General features: G+C 38.6%; 2 protein-coding genes across 11 annotated transcripts in view; both read right to left on the bottom strand.

Annotated features, from left to right (window-relative positions):
• slc23a2 (solute carrier family 23 member 2) overlaps positions 1–12409 on the bottom strand; it is a 37833-nt gene extending 25424 nt beyond the window's left edge. For 4 of the 9 annotated variants that reach the window (XM_080893381.1, XM_080893383.1, XM_080893386.1 and 1 more), the window contains exon 1: positions 12118–12409. Coding sequence is in view for 2 of the 9 variants with exons in the window: in XM_080893380.1 (XP_080749506.1) it covers positions 10540–10593 (54 nt within the window). In the remaining 7 variants the exon portion in view is untranslated. Of the gene's footprint in view, positions 1–10539; positions 10725–12113 lie in introns of those variants that run through there. The other 5 variants (XM_080893382.1, XM_080893384.1, XM_080893387.1 and 2 more) reach the window with 3 other exon arrangements.
• A 1661-nt stretch (positions 12410–14070) lies between these two features.
• Positions 14071–24052, bottom strand: part of kcnip3b (Kv channel interacting protein 3b, calsenilin) — a 66892-nt gene continuing 56910 nt past the window's right edge. For both annotated transcript variants that reach the window (XM_080894521.1, XM_080894522.1), the window contains 6 exons: positions 20581–20705; positions 20388–20457; positions 18469–18647; positions 17508–17612; positions 17044–17106; positions 14071–15113 (listed from right to left, as the gene is read on the bottom strand). In XM_080894521.1, coding sequence (XP_080750647.1) covers positions 15066–15113; positions 17044–17106; positions 17508–17612; positions 18469–18647; positions 20388–20457; positions 20581–20705 — 590 coding nt within the window. In that variant the 3' untranslated portion in view covers positions 14071–15065. The remainder of the gene's footprint in view (positions 15114–17043; positions 17107–17507; positions 17613–18468; positions 18648–20387; positions 20458–20580; positions 20706–24052) is intronic.

Raw genomic sequence — 24052 nt, 5'->3', positions numbered from 1 at the left:
TGATCGTATTTTCTCCTAATGAAACAATGAAGCTAAAGAAGCCTTCTCTGAAAAACTATTAAAAAAAGAAAAGAAAAACAAGCAATGATCGCATATTCCCATCTGCATTTTGTTGTCAGAGTCTTGTTACTTAACATCTTGTAACTACTTCAGTAGGTTTTGTTTTTAAAATGCATTACATACTGGAGGAAGCTATCAGAATCAGAGAAAACAAAACCACAGGAGGTGCACAGTAGAAAAAATTTCCACAACTGTAAGACAGCCAGCAGACATAATAAGGACTGTAACTGGAAACTACTATTCATTGCCCAATGGGATTGGGAAAAAACAAATGTGAATAAATGGAATTAATAGAATTAAAAGTCCTGTATTTGAGAATGTGGAAGTTAAATTTAAGAAACTCTTTTTTGCTTTAATCTATAAAAATATGATCTATTAAATGTAAATGCTGTTTGTCTGGTTTTGTAATCTTCCTGCAATGTGAAGCGCAAGAACGTCTTTTGTAGTTGTCATGTTATCATGAATCCAAAGTTTCACAATGCAAAATGTACAGTCATGTACAACGCTGCAAAGCTCCACCGTTTCTCAAGCTTAATAAAGAAAAAAAAAAAATGTCATTATCATGTCAAACTTAAGCTGCTGTGAAAGTATCTGGTACCAGGAAAAATAAAGCTGCAAAAAATTTTAAAGTGAAGAAAATGAAGTTTAAGTTCAAAGTCTTTCTGACTTGGTAAATGGACTGGTTCTTGTATAGCCCTTTGCTACTCAAGCACCCAGAGCGCTTTAGTTTTTAGGTCTTTTACACACTTAAAAACTCACCTCTACTCATCAGAACTGGATACTTACAAGTTCCTTCCATTAAAAAAAAAAATATATATATATTTTCATGCTTTATTATTTAAAGTTAGTTATGTATATGAAGATAAAGAACAGGGGACTACTTTAATTTGTATATACAACTGTGCCTCACTTGTCCAGCAGATTAAATTTAAAATGAACATGCATTTGTATCTTTTTATAACACAGTAAAGGAAGTGCGTGTCAACTTGAATAATGCCATCTTAAGTTTACCTGTCTTGTCCATGCTTTGCATATGTATGAGACGCATGGAGCAGAGTGTACAAGAGTGAGTACACGGGGACCGTGAGTCTTTAGATGTCATGTGTTGCTACAAATCTAGTTTCCTTATCAACAGGTCTGACAAGCAGAGCTTAACTGTATGATTGTAGAGGCTCCATTGTAGCTTTATTATTTTGTTAAACAACAACAGGTTTTATATTGAAGAGGCTATGATGTAGAACCATCTTAGCTACATTTGTGCTGTTTGCCTAAGTTGCCCTGCAATGTTGAAAAGATCATGGCAGATGGTAGTAGTAGGCAAAAGTGTGCAGGAGGAAATAACAATTAAAGTTGGGCAATATGTAAAAATATTCCAACCGACAATCGTCAGTCCAATAACCGACGATAGTCGATATATTCGAAAATGTGCAGACTTTTTGATGGCCGGAGCAATATAATCATGCATGGACTGATTTGAGCATTTAGAACACAGAAGAAGTCCAAACAAGGATGAACTAATTGCCAAATTGCACACTGGAGGAGAAGGTGCAGACAGAAATGGACTGATACCTCAGCGAGGAGGTCGTAGATGGAGAAGATGATACACTGGCTTTGTGGAAAATGCATGAAGAACGTTTCCCACTGATGTCACACATGGCACGGAAATATCTGTGTATACCAGCCACAAGCACACCTTCAGAACGCGTCTTCAACACCGCTGGTAATATTGTTAACCACCTCCACACACTGCTAAAACCTGATAAACATGCGGCTTTTCCTGTCAAAGAATTTATAAAACTTTGTTTGGAGGGAATATTTTACCTTCTTTTGTTTGTTTCAGTATTAATATAGCTACTTTCTGAATAATTCATTCATTCATTCATTCATTCATTCGAGATGCACCAAATCACACAAAAGACTTAACTTTACGCCTGAGGTTTTTTTTTAATGTTCGCTGGAAGAGACATTTTTTTATTTTTAACTTTTTTGTTGACTGGTCGAGTGTGTAAGATAGATAAACAGAGGCTGAACAGAGGCTACTGCCATTCTTTCTTTACATTATGAGTTTGAGTGAATCACAATTTCTTATTTTAACCTGAAATTTTATAAAAAGATGGATTTAGCTTCCAAGCATTGGAGACCAATGCCTGAACACCCAAATAGGTCCCATTTAAAATTCCATGTATAGTACAAATTCTTTTGCTTGAAATGCCTAACCCTAATTGCTACAGTGCATTTCTAAAGCAAAAATGCTCCAGCAAAGGTTTGATTACTGGTTTTGTTCACCACATGTTCTAGAGCGTTCACTACTTACAAAATATGCACGCATGTGGTCATGAGGCAATGAGGTGCCAGGCAAAACCTTACATGACAGGGTACACGTGAACAGTTCTGATTTCACTATGAGGGAGGGGGTGAGGACTGCAAAGAGACTGCAAGGACATGTTTACATTGCTCCACTGGCAGCAAGTTAACCAGAGTTTAGTAGACACAGAGATCCCTCAACAGTAGAGTAACAAGGACAACATGGCTGTAAATACTCCAAAACTGATCAACATAAACAGTGCGTTTAATAAGCAGGTTTGACTGATGATCAGAGTTTGATGAGTCACAAAATTGGAAAAAAACCCTCAACTGACAACCACAAAAATTAACACATGATGAAAGGTAAGTGTTACAAAGGTAAGTGTTTCAAACAAAAGCATTTCAGGTTTCGTTTGAAACCTGGACCTGTTTGCTGGTTCAGGAAGCGCAGTGAGCTTACCTTTTTACTTTTATCTCTTGGTGCGACAGGGGAGCAGGGCATTTCATGCTACACCAGCATGGCTCTTCAGCTGTTAACACTCGCCTCATCAGACCTCAAGTTACCCAGAGGCTGCTGGGATACTTCCTGTCATATAGATGACTCGCTCTTTTTGTGTGTTGTATGTAGTTTTGTGGGTTTTTTCTGGTCTAAAATATGATTACCTCTTCTTTTTTCCTCTATTCAAGCAGATAGTAACCTCACGGAGAACACCACTATTTCAAGTTGCTGTAAACTTTCAGCTGATGAGGAAGTGAGAAAAAAAAAAAAGGAAAAAAAGTGTTTCTAATTTCCCTGTTCATGAGAATTGTAAGGGAAGTGGGTTAATTTGGATTCACCAGTTAAAAACAAACCAACAAGCAGGACAGACAATAACATTTAGATCAGGAGATGTTCCCCATTTAATTGCATTTTCATCCTGTTCTCAAAGCATCACCTACACCCACACAGCATGCCACCAGCAGCATATGAACAGATTTGTTACTGTAACAGTACACTTTGCTTATAGGTCATTCCACCTCCTACAGCCTCAGGCATTTTTCCCACCAAGCCCTGCAGCGATTAAAAACTAAATGCATCCCTTGTTGCTTAAAAGGTGATGCAATCCTTTAAGTCTACTTGAGCCAGAGTCTTGCTGGACCTCACAGTAGGACAACCAGTTTCACCTGCTCATAACAGTAGGGACCAATTACCTTAGTTTGGCCAACTGTACAGTTTCATAATCAGCTTTGAAAAAATAAATAAAAATGCATGACCTGGGTTTTTACAGAAAGTTATACAATTTCAATAAAAGTGGGTCATCGCAAAGAAAATGTAACTGAAGTTCATTACAACACTTTACAACAACAACAAAAAAAAAAAGATGAAAAAAAAACTGGCTGTGGCCTGACACATTTAAAAATGTGCAAATCTGGGTTATGAATTAGCAGGTGGGTGCAGTCTGCATAGGTTGGATAATGAGGTCAAACTCATTTTCATTGTCTGCAAAATGTATAAATATTGGAGAAAAAAAAATCAGCTGTATGTAAAGACACAGCACCAAACCCAAAGAACGCTTACAATCATTCTGTAATCAAATATAAACACAAATTGTCACAGGGCTGCTTTTGTACAACATGAACTTTTTCACAATTCGTATAATTCGTGGAGGATGTCAACTCAATTGACGGGCACAGAGTGCTTTTAATCTTTTGAGATATATTTTTTTTATGCTCCATGTGAGAGTAGTACTCTTCCTGCAAACGGGAACCCTCTGAGTGATGCAAGTGCACAGCCATCTGTACAGTCTACATCTAAGCACACTGTTGACACATCAGCAGCCAGCATATTTTTAAATTTCCGTGTGAACATCAGCTGTGAAAGCAACGGTTGGAGCTAAAAATAGAAGTAAATAAATAAATAAATAAAAAAGGACCAACAGTAAAATCCAGGCTTTATTGAGCCCAAATTCAAAATATTCAACTCAGGAATATGCACCTACATGAATATGTTTAACGTGCGTAATCTAGTTTCTTCAGCAGGGATGCATCACGCTGGCAACAAAGAAAAATTAGCCATAAAAATAGCAACTTTTTCCAACCCTGACCAAGTTGATTTTTTGGCCAAGGTTTTTTTTGTTTTGGTTTGGGTTTTTTTAAACTTAAACTCAATTGAGCATTTTTTTCTGATAAAAGGATAAAATGTAAAATCTGTCTTGTGATTGAAAGCACCAAAAAAAAAAAAAAAAAAAAAAAGTATACGCTCAGGGAAACAAATAAGGAAAAATATATCCACAAACAAGCATCAACTTATTAAAAGTTGTGCTGTTGAAATTTTGACTGAGAGCAATTAACTAACCCTCTGATTTTCTCTAGTCTTATTGCCATAAGCAAATGAAGCAACTGAAATACAATCATGAGAAAGGCAAAACTCAAACTGTGTGTTGAAATCTGCACCGATGCAACGCTGCTGTTCTGAGCATTTTGGCAGCTTCCACACATGAAGCGTTATCACTACATTACTTTTACTCTATTAGACATTTGTGTGAAATGTTGTCAAAATTCATGCTGCTTGAGTTTGAGTTAAAATTTCTATTTGTTATAGCATTTACAAGAATGATGATCATCTAATCAACCTAATCTCAGGTCTTCAACAACCTATTTCATTAGAGTTTAAACATAATTTGTCTACAATTTCACCATTAAGACTAAAACCATCAGAGCTGTAACTTGTCACTAAACCTTTTAGTGGTCCCCCACACTCGTTTCAGAACTCGAGGGGGCCAATCTTTCCAAGCTGTTGCACCCAGTCTGTGGAATGCACTTCCTCAATTTCTACAGTGTCTGGACTCGGTGGAGACCTTCAAAAAGCTTTTAATTAGGCCAGGGTTTTTATTATGCATTTATGACTGTATTGTGTTTTATTACCTTTCTTGTGAAGCACTTTGTGACATATGTCTGTGAAAAGTGCTAAATACATAAGTAGTACAGTTTCATAATCATCAGTTCCTCCTAAAAATGACAGACTTACAAACGGTGATGCATTTTCTGTTGCACACCTAATCACTTCTTAGGAATTACTAATCACTTTGGTAAGTTTAACCTTTTAATATTAACAGAAATTTAAAAACACACCCAGCACACAGACACATTTTGCAGAGGAAGTTTTGCATGCCACGTGATGCGTGGTGGTGTAATACGGGAGGACACGTAACACATGCGCTCAGAGAGATAAAGAGATGCTTTTTTGAAAAGGAGCTATGAAGACCATAAGTCTCCTTGCAGACAGGGATGCTAGCAGAGTGTCCCTGTCGATAAAAGAGCCTTACAATGAACAATTAAGGTAACCAGAAAAATGCTTAACCAGCTTTCATCGAACAGACTCCTCTAAAAACCAAGTCAATAGGATTCATTAAATTATTTTAGCCAATTTAAGGCAGAACATTGGGTATTTAACAACATATGGGTTCTATGACATCAAATTAAATATAATATTGGGTCATGACGTGACCTGGTGGAAAGCTTGAACTCAGATGGACCACTCCCATTAAGCAAGCAGACAGTAAATAGAGGTCCTCTTTAGTATGGCGGTAGCAGTCCATTCATCATTTGTCATGCTGCTCATTAAATTTTTATGAAACTTACACAAGACGTGGGTTATTGCTCTGTTCCAATAGTTACAAAACTGGTCAGCCTGAGGAAATGTCACATGATTAACACAAGTGTGACAAAAACTGGATGAACTGTGGATAAATCCATTTTTTATCTTGAAATTTATTCAATTATATTTCTAATAGCATTTTGTTTTGGAGCTGAGGCTAAAAGTAGAATTAGCATTACTGTCTGCAGCATAAAAAAACAAAAAAAAAACTTATGCTCCATAAAATGTCAGAAAACAGTTTGTTATGAATATAAAAGTAATTTGCTTTGCTGGGCCTGCACAAAATCCATTATACTAAGAGAAAACAGCCATTTTGTAGCTAAACTAGTTGAATGTTGCTTCAGCTGTACTAACAGATAATCATAAAGATTCTGTCCATAAAAATTGTGAACCGAAAGGCTGACAGAGCGACTGCAGAAGGCTACCACTTTGGTGTCCTCAGACTCATCTCTTATTGGTTCAGATGATATGGCTAAATTGGCTTTATCAGGTGGAGACCTCCAGCTCACACTAGAGTGACCTGCAGACGATTGTGAAGTAGCAGGAATAAGAATTCCTACCCACCTCTGAGTCTGATGCCATGCTTCAGGGAAATGGATGAAGTGCCAACCTTCACCTTGTGTCAAAGACCAGTTGTTTTCCAAATGGAAGACTTAGAGAATCTCACGGTCTTGTTCATGATAAATGCTGACAGATGGATTGAGGTTGCATCTGCAGTGATGCCACACCGGTGTGTTGTGATAAAGAGAGTTGCCCATAAAAGCGAAGCTGTCGAGTTACCAGTCATTCTATGTCCCTAAGTTCATCCATTTTTACGAGCTTTGGGTAAAGAATGAGATCACAGGTACAAGCAGCACCCTTTCTCCAAAGGGTGATTGGCCTCTCTCTCAAAGATAGGGTGAGGAGTTTAGTCATTCTGGCGAGGCTCAGTATTGCCGCTACTCCTCCTCCACTTATATGCTGAAACCTGGCCCCAGATATGCAATACAAAAAAAGGATGGATAATGGGGAACAATGAATTCTGAAAAATTTATTAAAAAAAAAAAAAAATCCCTCATCAAGGTAAGCACTCAAACTACATATCTCTACCAAGGCCAAACTTCCTCCATATCATGTAGGAACTGGGTGCCTCAATTCATAAGTATATGCGGATCCACAGATATTCTCCTGAGATTACCAGGAAAATGTCTCACAATATTTCTTATTCCAATTTTACGTACATTTGTGAAGATATGAAGCAAATTGCCCAGGTTCTCCACACTAAACAAGAAGTACTTACTAATTTTTTCCTGTTCTGATTTGATACCTTACTCTCAGGCAATGGCTGACAAGTACAAGCAAGTACTACCCATTGTCACTGACATTTGATCCAGCTTTTTGAGTCAGGAACAAAGACCGTGCAAAAGATGAATATAGGTATCACACAGTGGTGGCCATTAAAAAGAATGCAGGTTATAGGCACTTCTCAGACCTCAAATAGTGTTTTATACTGTCTAGGTAAGGACAGAGACAAATATCAATCCCTATACAGAATCCTACATGAAGGAAAAACTAAAAATCTTAGAACCAGATTGACTTCAAGGGTTAGTGATGTTTATTTTAAATCACTTCCCAGTCTGACCAAGCCCCAATTCTAGTAAAATCTTCACGCAAAGTGGTATATAACATTGAGTCATCCTGCTAAAAAACAGACAAAACCAACTAATTGCATAATCTCATTTGTGAAGGTAATTTAACACATATGGGTGTCCTCAGGTGGGGTGCAAGTATTATAAAAAATTTCCAGTATTAGCATCATTTGAAGTACAATGTAGACACAATAAGGTTGGTTTTAAGGGATCAGTATGGATCTGAGAGGACCTCTACAAACATAATCTGAGGCTGTGGATGAGGTTTCAAGTTCTAAAATGTTTATGTAAACAATTTTACATAAATTCACTCAGATCAGTCATTTTAATATTTAGGATATATTTTAAAGGAATTGGTCTTCACTACACAAACACTAGCATCTAAGGAAAAACCACTTATACACAATCACCAATAAATCAATAAATGGCTTCAGTGGGCACTTCCATCCACACATCCCTCCTCCCCCTTAGAGAAAAATCTTTTTTCTTGGGGGGGGGGGGGGGGGGGGGGGGGGGGGGGGGGGATCCATAGAATCCTCATTTTAATTTTACAACTCATTACATCAAGCCAGATGTGACCCAGAAGAAAAGAAGGGTAAAACAGCGCAAATAATCATAATCAACAGCTGTAAGGGTAAGCAGACATACACAAACAAATTCCTCTGTGAGGGAAATGTATGGACGTTGCAATTTCAAAACAATCCTAAGACAAAACAACAGCTCAGAAACAATGCTCCACTAATGCTAAACATAATAAATTATTCACATAAGAGGTTAATACAGCAGGGTATGTTTTTCAGTATTTGTTACGCAAGAGTCATATGGGCTGCCATGCTGGTTTTACCCATTTAAGCCACACCTTAATCAATTATATCAAACGAACAAACAGGAATTTAGACGGCTGCATGTGTAGCTGTCAACTTTATAAAACAGATTCCTTTTATTTCTTTTTCTAGCAGAAAATCAATGTTATAAAGCTATAAATAAAACAGAAGTCAACACCACACAAGCAGACACATTTACACAGTACAGTAGGAAGGCACAGCATGACCCAGCACTACAGTGTAATCTTAGTCACATGCTGCCTACACCAAAAAGGGCCAGAATCTGCGACCCAGTTTGCCTCTATGAGTCTTGTCCTGGCCCCGACATTCTGTTAGGTGAGCCACTGCTCTTTTCAGTGTGACCAAGATGAAATGGTTTAACGGATTAAAAGGAAACAATGTCCAGGATGACTGCAGTTTAGTGTACAACCTTAACCGAACTGGAAATAAACCACACTGAAGTCAGAGAAGTACCTTATTTTACAGTAGCATCGAATAAATACACAGAATGTTTTTAGCATGACTCACAGTTGATATATAAACTAATGGTAATACCACTGCTGTCCATGAACAACCTGTTCATGGACAGCTAGTTATTATTTTTTTTAAACATAACTGACAGATGAGAGAGGGGTGCCGCTTTGTGGGAACACTGGCAGGAAAATTTCATCACTTCATCCACTGCTCTAAAATAATCTTTTCCATCAATTTCCATCTTTCTTTGTTTTCCTTTTGCTGTTGACAGGACTGGTTCTTAGCCATTTTCCTCCTCCTCAGCACTATGTAGCATCTTTACTTTCCTTTGTTTCCTTGACGTGATCGTGACCCACCACAATTAAATCTCAACCACTGACCTTTGCTCTTGCCAAACAACCAGAATTACCACTTTCCTCAGTTTGGCCTATCAGTCAGGCATTCCATCTTTAAGGTTTTTTGAGGATAACGGATGACAGAGCTTCAAAGGGAACACCTGGTCCCAACAGCCTGTCACATTTCTTTCTATTTCAAGTGCTCCACTTTCATTTGGTCCCCAATATGAATAAGTGTGACTGGCTAAACAGCTTACAGAACAATCTGTGGTTACAAATGGCTTTTCATCTGTATCTTCCCCTTTCTTTCAGACAGTCACTGCTGCACTCACTGAGCTCCCCCCCTCTACATCACAGCACCTATGGATCAATAGCTCATACATCTGCCCCAAGGTTTATTAACTGCCATCTGTTACATCTGAAAGACTGAAAACCTTATTAGGGCTGGGCCATATCATACTATACCAATGCATGAGTTAAAATTACCTACCACGCAAATAAACAAGACAAGCCCAAACACTTAGAGCAAGAGCTTTGTCAATAGTATTGAAGTAGTTTGCCTGTTTACAAGAGGTCAGACCGCCAACAAAGCACAATTCTTTGGCTGTTTCACCTCTTGAGGGGGAGAAAAATAAAACAAATCATATAGAAAACCAAAAACACCACAGACAACAAGTACAATCAAGTATGACAGCATGCAAGGAGATATTAGCAACTGGTGATGTGTGACCCAAAAGTAAACGAACCAATGGCACATCACTGGAGCACTCGCTAGGTGCACTCAATATGACAGGAACAAACATTGCATGGAAATTAAGGATGTAGTTAAATGGTGGAAAAGCAGGGCTTTAAACAGCGAGTTAAAACATCCCAGACTTAAGCTGCATCATCGTATATAATGCTGTGTCACTACAATTGCACTGTAATAATGCTGGTATTGGCACTCTGATAAAGCCAGACTTCAGTTTAGGTAGTCTGTCATCGATGACTGTAGATTACTGGGAAAGGATGGAAAACGCCCATCATTCTGTGTTGCAAACACCAATAAAACTTAGTATTTTTTTCTATATTGTCATAAATATCATTTTAGTAAATTTCCTTAAAACCCCCATTATCTATGAAGAAAATGGCTGATTTTAATCTACTATCCGGATAACATTCCTAAGAAAAATCCTTTAAATATTCTTTAGCTGTATTTGCACTTCTCAGTTTTTCATAATTTAAGTTCAACAACTACTTAATTATACTTGTATGGGTTTATATTTGGGATTACATACATGTCTATTAACCCAGGACATCACTCCTTGTGTATGCATCCTTTTCTTTTGCATGTAGTAGGTCAGAAAAATCTTGAGCTCAAAAGCAGGTCACCTCCATGTCGATGCATACTACCTGTGAATATTCATCACCAAGAAAAACAGCTACACAAAATTAAATAAAAGAAAATCTAAAAACTAAACTAAACACAGCTGAAGAAAAAAATGTCACAAATCTTGTCCACTCAAGTGCTGTGAAAACTACAGGTTAAATGACATAGGATAATACCTTGCATGTAAGGGTGGTGCAGGGATGTACTACAAGCACTAACAGACTGCAGTAAGAATTTTCAAAAACACAATTTTAGAGGGGGAAATGAGGCTAGAGGAATTGTTTATTTGTGGACGGGACACAAATGTGCTACTGGCCATTTGGTCTGGCAAAAGTATTTATTTAAAGCTTACAGAAAACCAGCTATGTTACACCACGGTATTTATTTGGTAAATGGAAAAAATGCACTAAATCCCCTGCTTAAACAGCAGTTGCGTTGTGTGTTTTGTGGAAGAAATTTATATCAAATCAGTCCACAACCCCATCAATGCTGGCATTATAACTAATGTCAGCAGTTTGAAAGAATAAAACGGCCAAATCTCAGTCATATTACAGATTAAAATATCTCATGGATTGCATTACTGTGACACTTCTCATGACAATTGTGACTGATCTGAGGACCCTGATGATGACAACCACAAGCTGAAAGCATTACTTTCACAACAAAGCCCCGTGTAAGCAGGTGCAGTTGTATCAAAGGTCCCTGCTCTGAGAATGGCAGTTTCATTTGAAATTTAAACTACTCAGAGAGGAAAATAAAGCAGTCGAGCTGCTACCTGGAATCTGGGTGTTGATACAAAGTAAATTTTATAATGCAATTCTCATGCAATCGTAAATAGCCATGTCACCTCCAGGCACTGCCCATTTGGCTTTTGGGTTGGGTTTTTTGGGCCACTTATTGGTCATGTGATAGATGCACATGTACTGTGAGCATACACCCACCTGCCTAGCCACGTTTCTAGGACACTGCCATTATCAATTGCCAGTAAATCCTAAAAGCCAAATGTGCATTAGTGTAGCAGTTAGTGCTGCTTGATTCATTAAGGGTTTTTATTCATGCATACTTAGCCTATCTGTATTATGTTTTGTGTGTTGTAAGAGTCACAATAAAGCCCTCATTATCTAGAAACCTTGATACATCTGCCCTAAACCTCATACTGATAAGTAAAAAAAAAATATGAGCTAAAGAGGAGAAAGGTGACTAGTACTGGAACCCTAACAGAACCCTGGCTATCTGGGCCTTTATTTTCACGGTCACACTTTCAGCATCAGCATCGCCACGGTCGAGGCGGCCCACGAAGTCCTCTGAGGAGAGAGAGAGAGAGAGAGAGGGGAGCTCACACACCTCTAACCGCTAGCGGTTATCTTCTGCCAACTCCAGCCCCTAAACTGAGACGGCGTACAGAGTGGGAAACCAACGCAGGGGTGCCTAACACTCACAAGGCACTGGAATTAAAAATAACGTGGCACGTTTTGCACTCACCTACCTGATAAAAGAGTAGACAGAGTCCACTTCCCTTCTCGGCTAACGCTGGCTTGTCCCCGTGGCTTGTGTTGTTGAAGCTGTGCGAGGCGGGAGGCACGCGCAGACGACAGTTGAAGGCGGAAAGTGGCTCACACGCGCGCAGCGGACGGCGGCGAAGAGATTGGGAGACTGTCCTTAAACCCAGTTCTTCCTAGACGACCTGCTTCCCCTCGGTTTCGAAACAGCTTCGCGTGGACGGATTTCGCCTTTCATAAAGCCACGGGAATGACGCTCATCAGGACGCATGCCCACATCGCCCGTGACGTCGGGTGCCTATGTAAGCTTTCGCCCCACCTTAACCAATCAGAAGCGACTTAGAACGTGACGCAGCCCAGACTCCCCCCCCCCCCTTCAAGGACAGGTTCTGTAATTATAACCCCGCTTGTATAACCTGGCTGTAAGTTTTCTGCAGCCTCCTAAACAATTAAAACGAGCTTTCGGGGCTCTGGGCTTGTATTGTGTATTTAGGGTTCTGTGGAGAACATCCTCACACAGAACATCACATCCTTGGGAACAGCTGTGTTAAGGACCAAAACGCTCTTCAGAGAGTGATCCGTACAGCAGAGCACTGCTACAGGATTGCTCTCCCTCCACTTCAGGACACCTACACCAGGAGATGCCGGACTAGAGCAGCGCAGATACTGAAGGACCCGTCCCATCCTGGCAACAAACTGTTCCAACTTCTGAAATCATCCGGGCTAGGACAGAGAGACTCAAGAGGAGCTTGTATCCCCAAGCCTTCCGGGCCCTAAACCATAACACCCCCCCCCCCACAAACACACACATACACCCTCTCACACAGCATCCATAAGTGACTGAGACAGGACTCTCTTCTAGACACCCACCGGCACAATGTACATTTCAAATTCTTTTTTATTTTTAAATATGTTCATATTGTCTGAGTAGGAGTGGTGCAGTGAGCTCAAGGGGGCGGTACTGGGAGGCAGGTGAGCCACAGGTGGTGGCGATTATGTGATGACAGTGTCTTCTTTCTGTTTGTTTCTGTTTGAAACATTGTGTGTATCGCATACTTCACATTCAGATTGTCTGTTCTTATTTAATTCGCTTAATGTACAGAATTCACCTGCTTGCTGCATACAATGCTACTACTGCACATTCACCTAATGTATATAATATATAATGTTCTTCTTCTCTCCCCCTTTTTGCACAAGTCGAGGAGTGTGTCAGGTTACATTTCACTGCGTGTTGTACTTGTATAACTATGCATGTGACGAATAAAGAATCTTGAATCTTGAACTATCTTGGACTCATCATGAGATCCCTGCTTTTGCCACTGTGTTGTAAAACTTTATGTTTTACAACTGATAAATATGTCTAATTACTGACTTCAATCCCAGCTTTGGCCCTTAACCAATTCCTGAGAAAATCAATGCGTGCTTTTTAGCCTTTCATGTCACACATTACAGTGATGTTGTGCAACCTGTTCACCCAAAGCCTGAATGTTCAATCAATAAATATGCTGCTAAATTAAATATGTTCATGTCATTGTCTTCCCTTTTGTGTTAACTTGATCTACTCTGCACATTAATAAGCACCACTTAAAATAATAATTTTACTGTATTCAATTCTATTGTTTAAGTGGGTGGGCTTGACATCATCAGGTTAGTGGTCACTCTGAGGGATCGTATCAAAGTATCAGTGTGACCCCTGTCAGGCTGAGGAACGCATTATCGCATTATGCATGCAGTAATAGACAGTATGATCAAGAAAGACTGGAAGAATAGCCGTAATTGCATAAGCCGGGTCACACAACAGGGCAATGCTCCAAAGCCAGCATGTAACACTAAATACAGAGGAATAGAAATTGACTTTTTATAATGAAAGATTTTCTGAATCATCATTTGAATGCACTGGTTAACCACTGGTTAACCACAATAAAGAGAAGAAGTCGCACCTGTAGACAGCATCTTTAATTACCTGACATCACAAAGGTCCTACTGTACTGTACATGACACTGTGGCACTGTGGAGTCAGCATGCTCACAGATACTAAAGAAAAGGTCTTAGTTTGATGTGTCTTTCTTCACGGTTGTGCAAAGACTCATTTTTGTAATCTGATCAGCAAACATAATCTTCCAAAACAAAAATAAAAAAAGAAGAGAAACATTTAAATATCCCAAATTCCAACAACGCTTACTAACCATTTTTTTAAAAAGTGATTAACATTGAAATTTCTTAAACAAATATTGAGCACTGGTCCTATTCCATCACTTGGTGGAGCACAGATTAGACCAACACAATGCATTAGATATAATTATTAACTTTACATGTATATACATATACACTGGTTTTCTTCAGTGGTATATCAGGTGCAGGTATCTACAGTGCCTTTATTTCAGGCACATATAATACATAGTCATAAAACTGTAGTGCAAGCTAATTCCACATGACATATCTGATGACAAACATGCTTTAGTTCATGTCTTTTTTTTTCACTGTGATTTTTTTCTCCATCCAGTGCTATAAAAAAATCTGAGGAAACAGCAGGCTTTTCCATATGTGAGTGTATATACTGTATGTTATTGTTAAAGTTAGTATCCATGTAGTTTGTCAATTTCTGTGAGCCTCTTCGTTCCTTGTGGCTTTTGTCCGCTGATCAAAGCACAATCAGCATGTCTGTTGAGCCACCGAGGACAAAAAAGTCATCCAAGAATGTCTCCTTTGACATGAGGCAGTTTTTGTAATCCAGAAACAGTCACAAGATACCATTAAAAGAGTGTGGCGAGAAATAGAAAAACCTCTAGTCCCTGCATCTTCACTGGAGCTACATTATGTATCAGGGTGTCTTACGTTATTGTGGAGTCAGCGGCATTGGGTGGAGTGCATGACTTTGCTCTGTTTGTATGCGAGTTGTGCTAATGAAGGAAAACAGCTGAGGACGTCCAGATTCTTATATCACATTTTCAAACAGCTGCATGGAGTTCATGATGTTCTCATCCTGCAAATAAAACGATAAAGAAAAAACATCTGTCAGCAAATTCAGAAGGAAACAAATGTTCACGCTGATTAGGTCAAAGTTTCAGATATAACAAATGGCCATGGTGGCACTGTTTATAGCCAAAAGAACTGAGTCATTATCAGCAACTGCGAATATAAATCTTCCACCATGTCATGTTTCTTTATAGGGGCACAGATTAGAGACTGAGCTTGTTTTTACAAATATCTAATAGACAACTAATTTCAGTTTTTTGATGTGCTTGATAGAGAAGAAGACTGAATGCAGTCAACTGAGGCAATGCTGTATAGAAGAGTGATGTGAGACACTGAGAAAGTCATGCAGAAAATACAGAAAATGAAATCTAGGGTGTACTTAGAGCCCTAGAAAAACATTCTTTTTCACCAAACTTTATATTCAATGACACTTGAACTGGTGTTTGAGACCACTAACTAAGGAAAAAGATTTACTGAGGTCATCGATCAAGTCATCCCCTGGTGGTAATCCATCTATTACACACAGCCTGTTGGGGAAAAGCAGCAGCATTCAGTCTATTGTTTGTGTTAATTCAAAGTTCTCAGATTGTAATTCTTTTGCGCCTTAGTGTTATCGGTATTTTTAAAAAAAATTGTGTGTAAATAAAGCATGCTACAGTACGTCTACAGTTTGAGTAAAATAACTGGAACACTCTCTGCTCGTTACGTAAATGCACTGGCTTGAATTTTCCATTTTTATCTCTGTTGATTGAAGCATGTTAAAACAGCTGCAGAGCTGCATCAGAGGCACTGACCAATATTTGAGTTTGGGGTAAACAGCACACACAGATGGTCTCAAAATAAATAATGACTAATAATCTAAAAACCCAGTGTTTTACACCAACCAAAACACAAGATAAGTTAGTGTACATACTTTGACCTCAACTACTTGTGAAGTCGGTAAGAAAACTGACATCCACGAAACTGCGCATACAATCTAAAGAAAATTTTGTGGTAAAACAGTTAAGAAACGGGGTCAAAAGTCAATTAATTGCCTCATTACAAGTTTTTACTTGCTGGTAGTGAGTGCCAACACTCAAAACTACCCTTTATCAGGAGATAATGACTTTTACTGTTGCCCAGTTAACAAGTTACAGCTTTTGGAGGTGTGTTTTAAAATTTCTTTCTTTTCCAGTACAGAGATGTCTTCCTGGTAAGGCCTACTGACTTTACTGTAAAAAATCTAAGAAAAAAAAACTGTGTTTATGTCAAGGTTGTCTAGCAGACATAAAAAATCTGAAAAAGTAGCCTGCCCAAATAACTAGATGATGAGTAAACACTGTTTTAGTGTTTGTTAACATTGTGTAGATACTGACTGTGACAAATTAAACACCAGGAGCTTAATATAGCAAAATACAGAGGAAGTGCTTTCCTTCAGAGAATGTTCATGATTAAGGATATTAGTTTATAAACATTTTTCAACCAAAATAGTGTATTGATATGAGGAACATCTGGTTCTGGTTATTAACTGCAGAGATATCTTTGAGGATGTGAAGCTGAGTTTTTATCACTGACGTTTTTAAGTTCATGAATTGGGTATTAAAAAAGGAAATTAGGTGTAATCAGGTCTCTTTTCCTTACAGTACTGACTGTGAGAAAGAAGTGGAGACACATATAGAAGAACACAGGATTAAAGGTGATTCAAAAATAAACACGCTATAATTAGTAAAGGCAAAGTCCGCATATAAATACAGAATATGATCATTACAGACTAGAAAGTGTAATATTCCTCCAAAAATAACATGTCAGGGTTTACAATATGTGTGAAGGGAGATAACACTAGTCAGTGTGAGTGCCGTCATGCTGTAGCTGACATTGAACCAAGAACCTTGATCTACTGCAATACTGTAATTGTGATTTACACTGACTGGTGTGTGGGACAAAAAAGTGTGCATCACCTTCTGACAGGTCTCAATGAACTCTTCAATAGTCACTACACCATCTCTGTTCCTGTCCATTTTCTGAAAAAACAGAAAAAATAAGAAGAGAAAGCAGACATTAGTGAGACAATATTTACGATATTTAACTCTTAAGAGACCAAAATGAATGAGTAGGGTCATTTCCAACCAAATTATATTTTACAAAGGAAAACTTTTCATAAATGGCTCTGTTTGCGTTTATACCTAGACGTTTGTCTTTATCTATGACAGATATTCTAAGATGCTCTAATGTAGTTATGTATGGCTTACAATAGCTTTTATGGAAAAGGGAGTCAATCTGAGCCATCACCAGTCTTTTCATCATAACTTTGGGCATTAGTCATCTGCCTCAAGGCTAAATCTTATTACCCCTAAGTCTGTTATCCATGACTCAATGAAAAACTATAATCTAGAAATTATATTTAATTGTGTGGAATCAGAACCTGAAAGAACTTGTCGACATGTTCAGAGGGTGCTTCATCCCGCACGCAAGGGTAGGTATACCTCCCCATCATGTCATAGATTGATTTCATAATTGCCAGCATTTCCTGAAGAGAAGCAGAGAAGGAAAGGGAGTGAATATAATTCACTTTTTACCTAAAACAGCCAACTGTTTCAGTGTTTTGTTTACCTACTATGAATTTTAAAATGTACAAACTCTATATTATATGATTAAAACGGAAATTTAATTTAGTTGTCCCATCTTGGCTGTTTTTAATAAAAACAAAAAAAAAGCCAGTCTCTGAGAAAGATGAGATTGTATCAGGGCAGATAGATAGAGACAGACAGCCCTTGAGGCTAAATGTCTACATATGTTTATTTAGCTTGAAACTGCCAAAGGCACAATCATCATTCAGGTCACCTATACCATGGAAAACGAGTATAAGAGCTCTCCTTTAAATGTCTGCGACTGGTGTAGTTTCTCAAAGTGAAGCCAATCAACATGCTATTCTCTACAAATACAAACAGGCATATCTGCCTCAAGTAATGGGCTTAATATGCTTATTAACACCTTAATAAGCAGTTAATAAGCATTATTAAAATGCTTATTAACTGCTTAAATAGGACATAATAGTTATTACTAACAAAAATATATAATTCTGCCTGGTTTAAGGCCCCTGATCAGTATCTAGACCCAGAATCTAGATTGAGAAGGTGAGCTAGTGAGTGTGGTTTTTAAAAAAAACAAAAAACATTTATCTTCTTGTAAAGCACTTAAGTGTACACATATGAAATCAGTTATTAGTTGCTTCTACTTCATGTCAGTTTAAACAGTTTTGGATGTAACAAAGGTGACAGAATATGAAATTTGTCTTTGTCTTGTTGTCAAAAAAATGACATATCTTACACGCACGCACGCACGCACACACACACACACACACACACACACACACACACACACACCTCTTTGGTGATGTAACCATCCTTATTAATGTCGTAAAGGTTGAAAGCCCAGTTGAGCTTCTCGGTGACCGAACCTCTGAGCAACACTGATAGGCCGATGACGAAGTCCTCAAAACGGATTGAACCGTTTCTGTCCATGTCAAACGCGTTGAACAGGAAGTGAGCGTAGGTGGTTGCATCTGTAGATGAAAGAAGATGCGGATTTAATGTAGTGCTTTTAACAAAGCACCCAAAAAAGCAAAGGAGAGGGAGACCCAGTTTTCAAACATTGTTAACAAGTTTTCATGATTGAAGTTGGGACTTTGGAAAGGCTGTTCCAGAGGTTAGCCTGCGGTTTCAATTCTAGAACTAGTTTTTGTGTGTGTTTTGATGCGTCCTGTTGCAACACTGTTGCAGTGCATTGTTCTTGGGTTGTAAAGCTTCGCTTCGCCTTCAATTCAGTTCAGTTTTATTTATATAACACCAAATCACAACAATAATCACCTCAAGGCACTTAGTATTGTAAGATGAAGAACCTACAATACAGAGAAACCAACAACAACCAGACGACCCCCCCATGACCAAATATTTTGGCGACAGTGGGAAGGAAAACCTCCTTTTTAACAGAAAGAACCCTCCAACAGGGGTAAGGGGAGGGAGACATGACACTCTTCCAAAAATGCCTCATGTCATTGTACCCAAATAGATCAATTTTTGTGTCACTTTTCTCCAGAAGGCTTTGACTTGTCCATGTAGTCAACACCCTTTTAGTCCATGGCGATGTAAAACATATTCAGCCAATAAAGCTGGTGTTTCACTGGTTTCCAGTTCATAGCAGGCTTGAGCACTGATGGCTCCTGGGTTGCTCCTGAGCATCCAAAGCAGCTTCCTCTCATCTGAAGGTGGCAGTCTGGGTATTCTTTCAGACTTTGTCATACTGGACTTTTCAGTTTCAGATTAATTCTGACACACTGTGTATTTTTTAATGCTATTAAATTATTTTAATAGGGCAGCATTAAAGCATGATAAACTGAATTTTAACTGAATATTGCAGCATGTGGCTCTTGTAGCCACATACTTTTACTTCTCATACTAAATGCTTTTAACTCATTCCCCCTTTGACACCTACTGGGGTAACCCTTGTTTCTCTTTCCTGAATGGAGGCATATTTCAAGCCTGCTTCAGGAACAAAATAATTGGGTGTGCATCTTGTTTAAATCTTGTTTAACCTCCTAGGACCTGGCGTCCACACATGTGGACATCACATTTTGGGTCGTCTAGACCAGCGGTCTCCAACCTTTTTTGCGCCATGGACCGGTTTATGCCCGACAATATTTTCACAGACCGGCCTTTAAGGTGTCGCAGATAAATACAACAAAATAAAACTAGTACCGGTACCAAAAAAAGAAGATTTATTCATAACACACGTGAAAAGACCGAGGAAAACTGAGTTAACGATAAAAACCATAACAAAATAACGCTGAAAACCGATAAAAACCCTGAAACACATACATTTCAGACCTGAGCCTCAACTCTCGTGGCCCGGTACCAAACGACTCACGGACCGGTACCGGTCTGAAGCCTGGGGGTTGGGGACCGCTGGTCTAGACCAAAATACTAAATTTTTCTCTACAAGGGCCTGATATCCACTTAGGAGGACATTATACTGCCACTGCTCTATCAAAATTTAAAACGAATGTCCTCATATGTGGGTCTCATTTTTCTCAAAAAAAAAAAAAAAGAAATCAGATAATTTTGTTTTTACATTCATCAGGTCCCAATCAGCCCAAATAGCAAAGAGAAATTAAAAATGCATGCCATGAAAGAGTTTGGGTCTTAGGAGGTCAAAGTTATGAAATATAAATCAGATGTGGAAAAATATGACCCTCAGTCCCTCACTAAAAAGGACAGAAAAAGAGGAGATTGTTTTAATGTCTAACCTCCTTGGGGAAAGAACTGAGAATAGATGGACTTGAATGTCTCCTCATCAACCAGTCCGCTGGGACACTCCTGCTCAAGAGAGGAGGAAAAAGGAGATATACATGTTAGAATAATAATTCAGCTCTATATAAAGCATAGTAATAATAGCAAAGCAATTAGGCTGGTCTCAGCAGAAGGAGCAGCTAGACGCACGTTCTTGAAGCCTCGATACAGAGACTGAAGCTCCTTCCTGGTGAACTTGGTCTGAGCCTGCAGCTGGTCCAGCCCCTCTGGCTGGTGACGCACAGTCGACAGCTCCAAATCACTGTCGCTGCTGTCTGTGGGAGGAAGAGAGACAGAGAGAAAGGGATGGATAGACAGACAGAAAGGAGGAAAAGTAAAGAAGGGGAGAAGGAGAGAGAAGTGATGAAGGGAGGGAAGGATGGAAAGAAAAAAGAGGGAGGATGGGGCAGACATTGAGTGAGAGGATGCAGGTCAACATTCGGAGATGGGGTGTGGGTGGGTTCACATATTCAACAGGAGGAGGCATAAGAGGAAAATGTTCGAAGTTCAAAAGAGAGAATTATCAAAAAACCGTGGAGGAGGAAAAGGCAGGCGAACAAGGGAGTAAAATAAGAGGAGGAGGTACTTTCTTTATGGTGGACATGTCACCAAACTTGGAGGGTCATTTTATGAGAATTCAATCAATGCATCCCACATGGCCCCATCAGAATCAGCTGATATTGTTGGTCAATAATGTATGAGTAGTTTCTGAGCTACAGGCCCTTGAAATATATAAAAGGAAGGTTGAAATTTATCACTTTTTTTTATTGCCTTGTTTAAACATAGTTAAAAACTACAACCAAATCAGTTTTAATCAGGTTCAAGCATTTAAAAATGAAAGGCCATTAAAAAGCACTGAATTCCAGCCAATCTCTATGTACTTCAAGGGCCTGTAACTTGGAAAGTATATTTATAGTATAAAAGTAAAAGTTTGCATACCTTCATTAAACATAAAAAAGTTATTATAGAACAAAAATCAGCCTATCCTGAAGGTAGACGTGTGGGAAATGTTTCAAATCTGGCTGACTTTATATGGAGCGACTTTCAAAACAAAAGCCACCACAGAAAACCTAAGTTTGATCATTTAGATCAAAGACACTTTCTCACTCAAATGAAGTGTCGTGACATTGGTTACCATTGCACACTAAGAGAAAGCACTGCACAGCCGGGCAAAAAGAAAACACTTTTAAAAAAGGAGGGAAGTTTTCTCCGTTTGGTTGGACTCGTGCTGTTACATACTCACCATCTTTAGACAGAAAGAACAGAGGTGGAGGAGGTGGACGGGTGTCGACACCGAGATGGAGTGAAAGAGCGTAAATGGAGAACAGTGGGAGAGTGACAGTAAGAGGAAGAAAAAAACAAAAAACAAAAAGAAAACATGTCAAGTCAGATCGGACGCTGTGTGGTTTACACGCTGGGTCCAAAGGAGAGGATTCATGTCATATTCGGATAAAACACCCAGCAGAGCGGGGAAATATGATACGCTGTGAAACATAAACCCAAACCACAGAGAAGGGGATTAAAACTGGAATGTGATCCGCTCTTCAACATTTCTTTATAGTTCATTTATTCTTGCACAATGTGAGAAGAAGATGGCTTCTGACCTTGTCTGTATGGGTGCAGCTGTCAAAGACGGTCATGCTCTTGTAACCCAGTTATATCAGAAAAGGCACCCGGTAGGATGAAATACTTTCTCAAAAGTCCACACATTTTCCTTTTTCCCCTCTAAATTTTCAGACTGTTCAATGCATTTTTGCAACATTTCTGCAAAAAAGTTTAATTTGCCTGCTAAAGATTCTAATCTAAAATGAATCTAACCTGCACATTTTTAATAATTTCAAATTCTATTAAAGAAAATAACGCTCATATGATCCCATCAGAGCATGATTATTCTGTATCTCCTGCATGATACAAAATAATACAGAATAACCAAGAAAAACTATTGGTGACGAGAGTTCTGCAGGTCAGCATTTAGTTTGTGGAAATAAAAACCTGATTCATTATGAGCCATAAACATTCAGAGTTACGCCTTACTACAATCTAAAACATGGGATGATGGTAAGTATTCCTACAGAAAGCACAGGTCTGTATATCAACCTTTTCGTTGTAATGAAAAGGCTTTTTTTACTCTACCCACAATCCTAAATTGAAACAGTGGCGTCTGATTGGCGGAGGCATCTGTTACCATGGAAATGTTGAACCCAGGGCTCAAAACTTCAGAAAATTCAGACACACAGAACACAATCTACAAAATACACTGAAAACTATTATAATACATTAAGAATGAAAATGGCAGACTTCACTTTGCTGGGATTTGCAATGCATTATGTAATAATGTAAAGTGTTAGGCATAATTTTAGAAAACTATCTTAATCGTTGATTTCTCTTTGGATAAAAGTAAATCAGTTTTTCTTCTTTGTTTTACTCCTCATTTATTTCTTTTAGAGAGGTTTTATGCAGTCAAATAGCCTGTGCCCAAAATGCTTTACTTCTACCTCTAATTTAATTACATGTGAATGTTCCATGTATAGTTTGTAACATAAATAAAAGATAAAATGTCAAATTTAATGGAATCTGGTGAAATAAAATTGACTTGATTGGCAAAGATTCAATTTATAAGCACATTTTCCTTAATGATTTATTATCTGAATAAATAAACCTTTTAATTATATATATCACCTGTATTTAACTCAAAATTATTGCTTCATTGAGGGTGAAGAATCATGTTTTCGAGGGTGCTTAAACATGTTAATGTCCACTAAAGTCTTTAACTGGCCTAAGTAATAGCTGATCTTTCACGTACTCCCCTGGCTGGAGAAGTACCCTGGGGGTACTTGTACTGGTACTGGGGAATCATTGCTCTAACAGAAGTGATTTCTGTAGCTACTGTACTATACACACTCTGAGGTACTGGGAAAGTATGGTTGTTTTTTTAAACATGTGTCAATTTTAATGTCACTAACTGTCACTAAAACACGAGCCAAACTGCTGCACTGGTATTACCATGATAGTTAATTCCCCCTTTAATGCCCCAGTGCTGCAAATACTCACCAGACCATCAAATATGTATTCATGCCAAACTGAAATCAAACTATTTACTCCTGTTTGAAATTAGTATTTCAGGAATCAGTAATACACTGTGTATTTCTATAATTGCCATTTTTAAAAGATTTACATATTTAAAGCTTTGGGTTAAAAGAATATACATGTGAGCAATTATTACCAGAGGTTGATAGGGACTGACTGTCAACTCACATCAATTATTCAGCTAACAAGCTTTAAAATGATGCCTGTGTAAAACCAAGCCAAAAAAAAGTCTGTGGCTGTCTCATGTCTCTTACAGCTATGTCTTCTTCTCTCTTGATAATCTACACGTATCCAAATTGGGTCAGACACATTCACAACATTCACAAATTGCTCCGTGTCTTTCCTCCTCCTCACTTCCCCCCTCCTGTGGCATCTCACCGGTCTCAGTGATGTCGATCAGGCCCAGCAGGTGCATCAGTTTGAGGAACATGATCACCAGGCAGACGATGCCAACTGTCTGGAGTCCCTCCGTCTCCCATCTTACACTCATCTTCCCCTCTTCTTCTATCTCGTCTTCTCTTGTTATTTTCCTTGC

The sequence above is a fragment of the Rhamphochromis sp. 'chilingali' genome (genome assembly GCF_963969265.1).
Source record: "Rhamphochromis sp. 'chilingali' genome assembly, chromosome: 10".
In the NCBI taxonomy this organism is placed as follows: domain Eukaryota; kingdom Metazoa; phylum Chordata; class Actinopteri; order Cichliformes; family Cichlidae; genus Rhamphochromis; species Rhamphochromis sp. 'chilingali'.
Note: the sequence above shows the minus strand (reverse complement) of the source record. Positions and strands in the feature narration are given on the sequence as shown.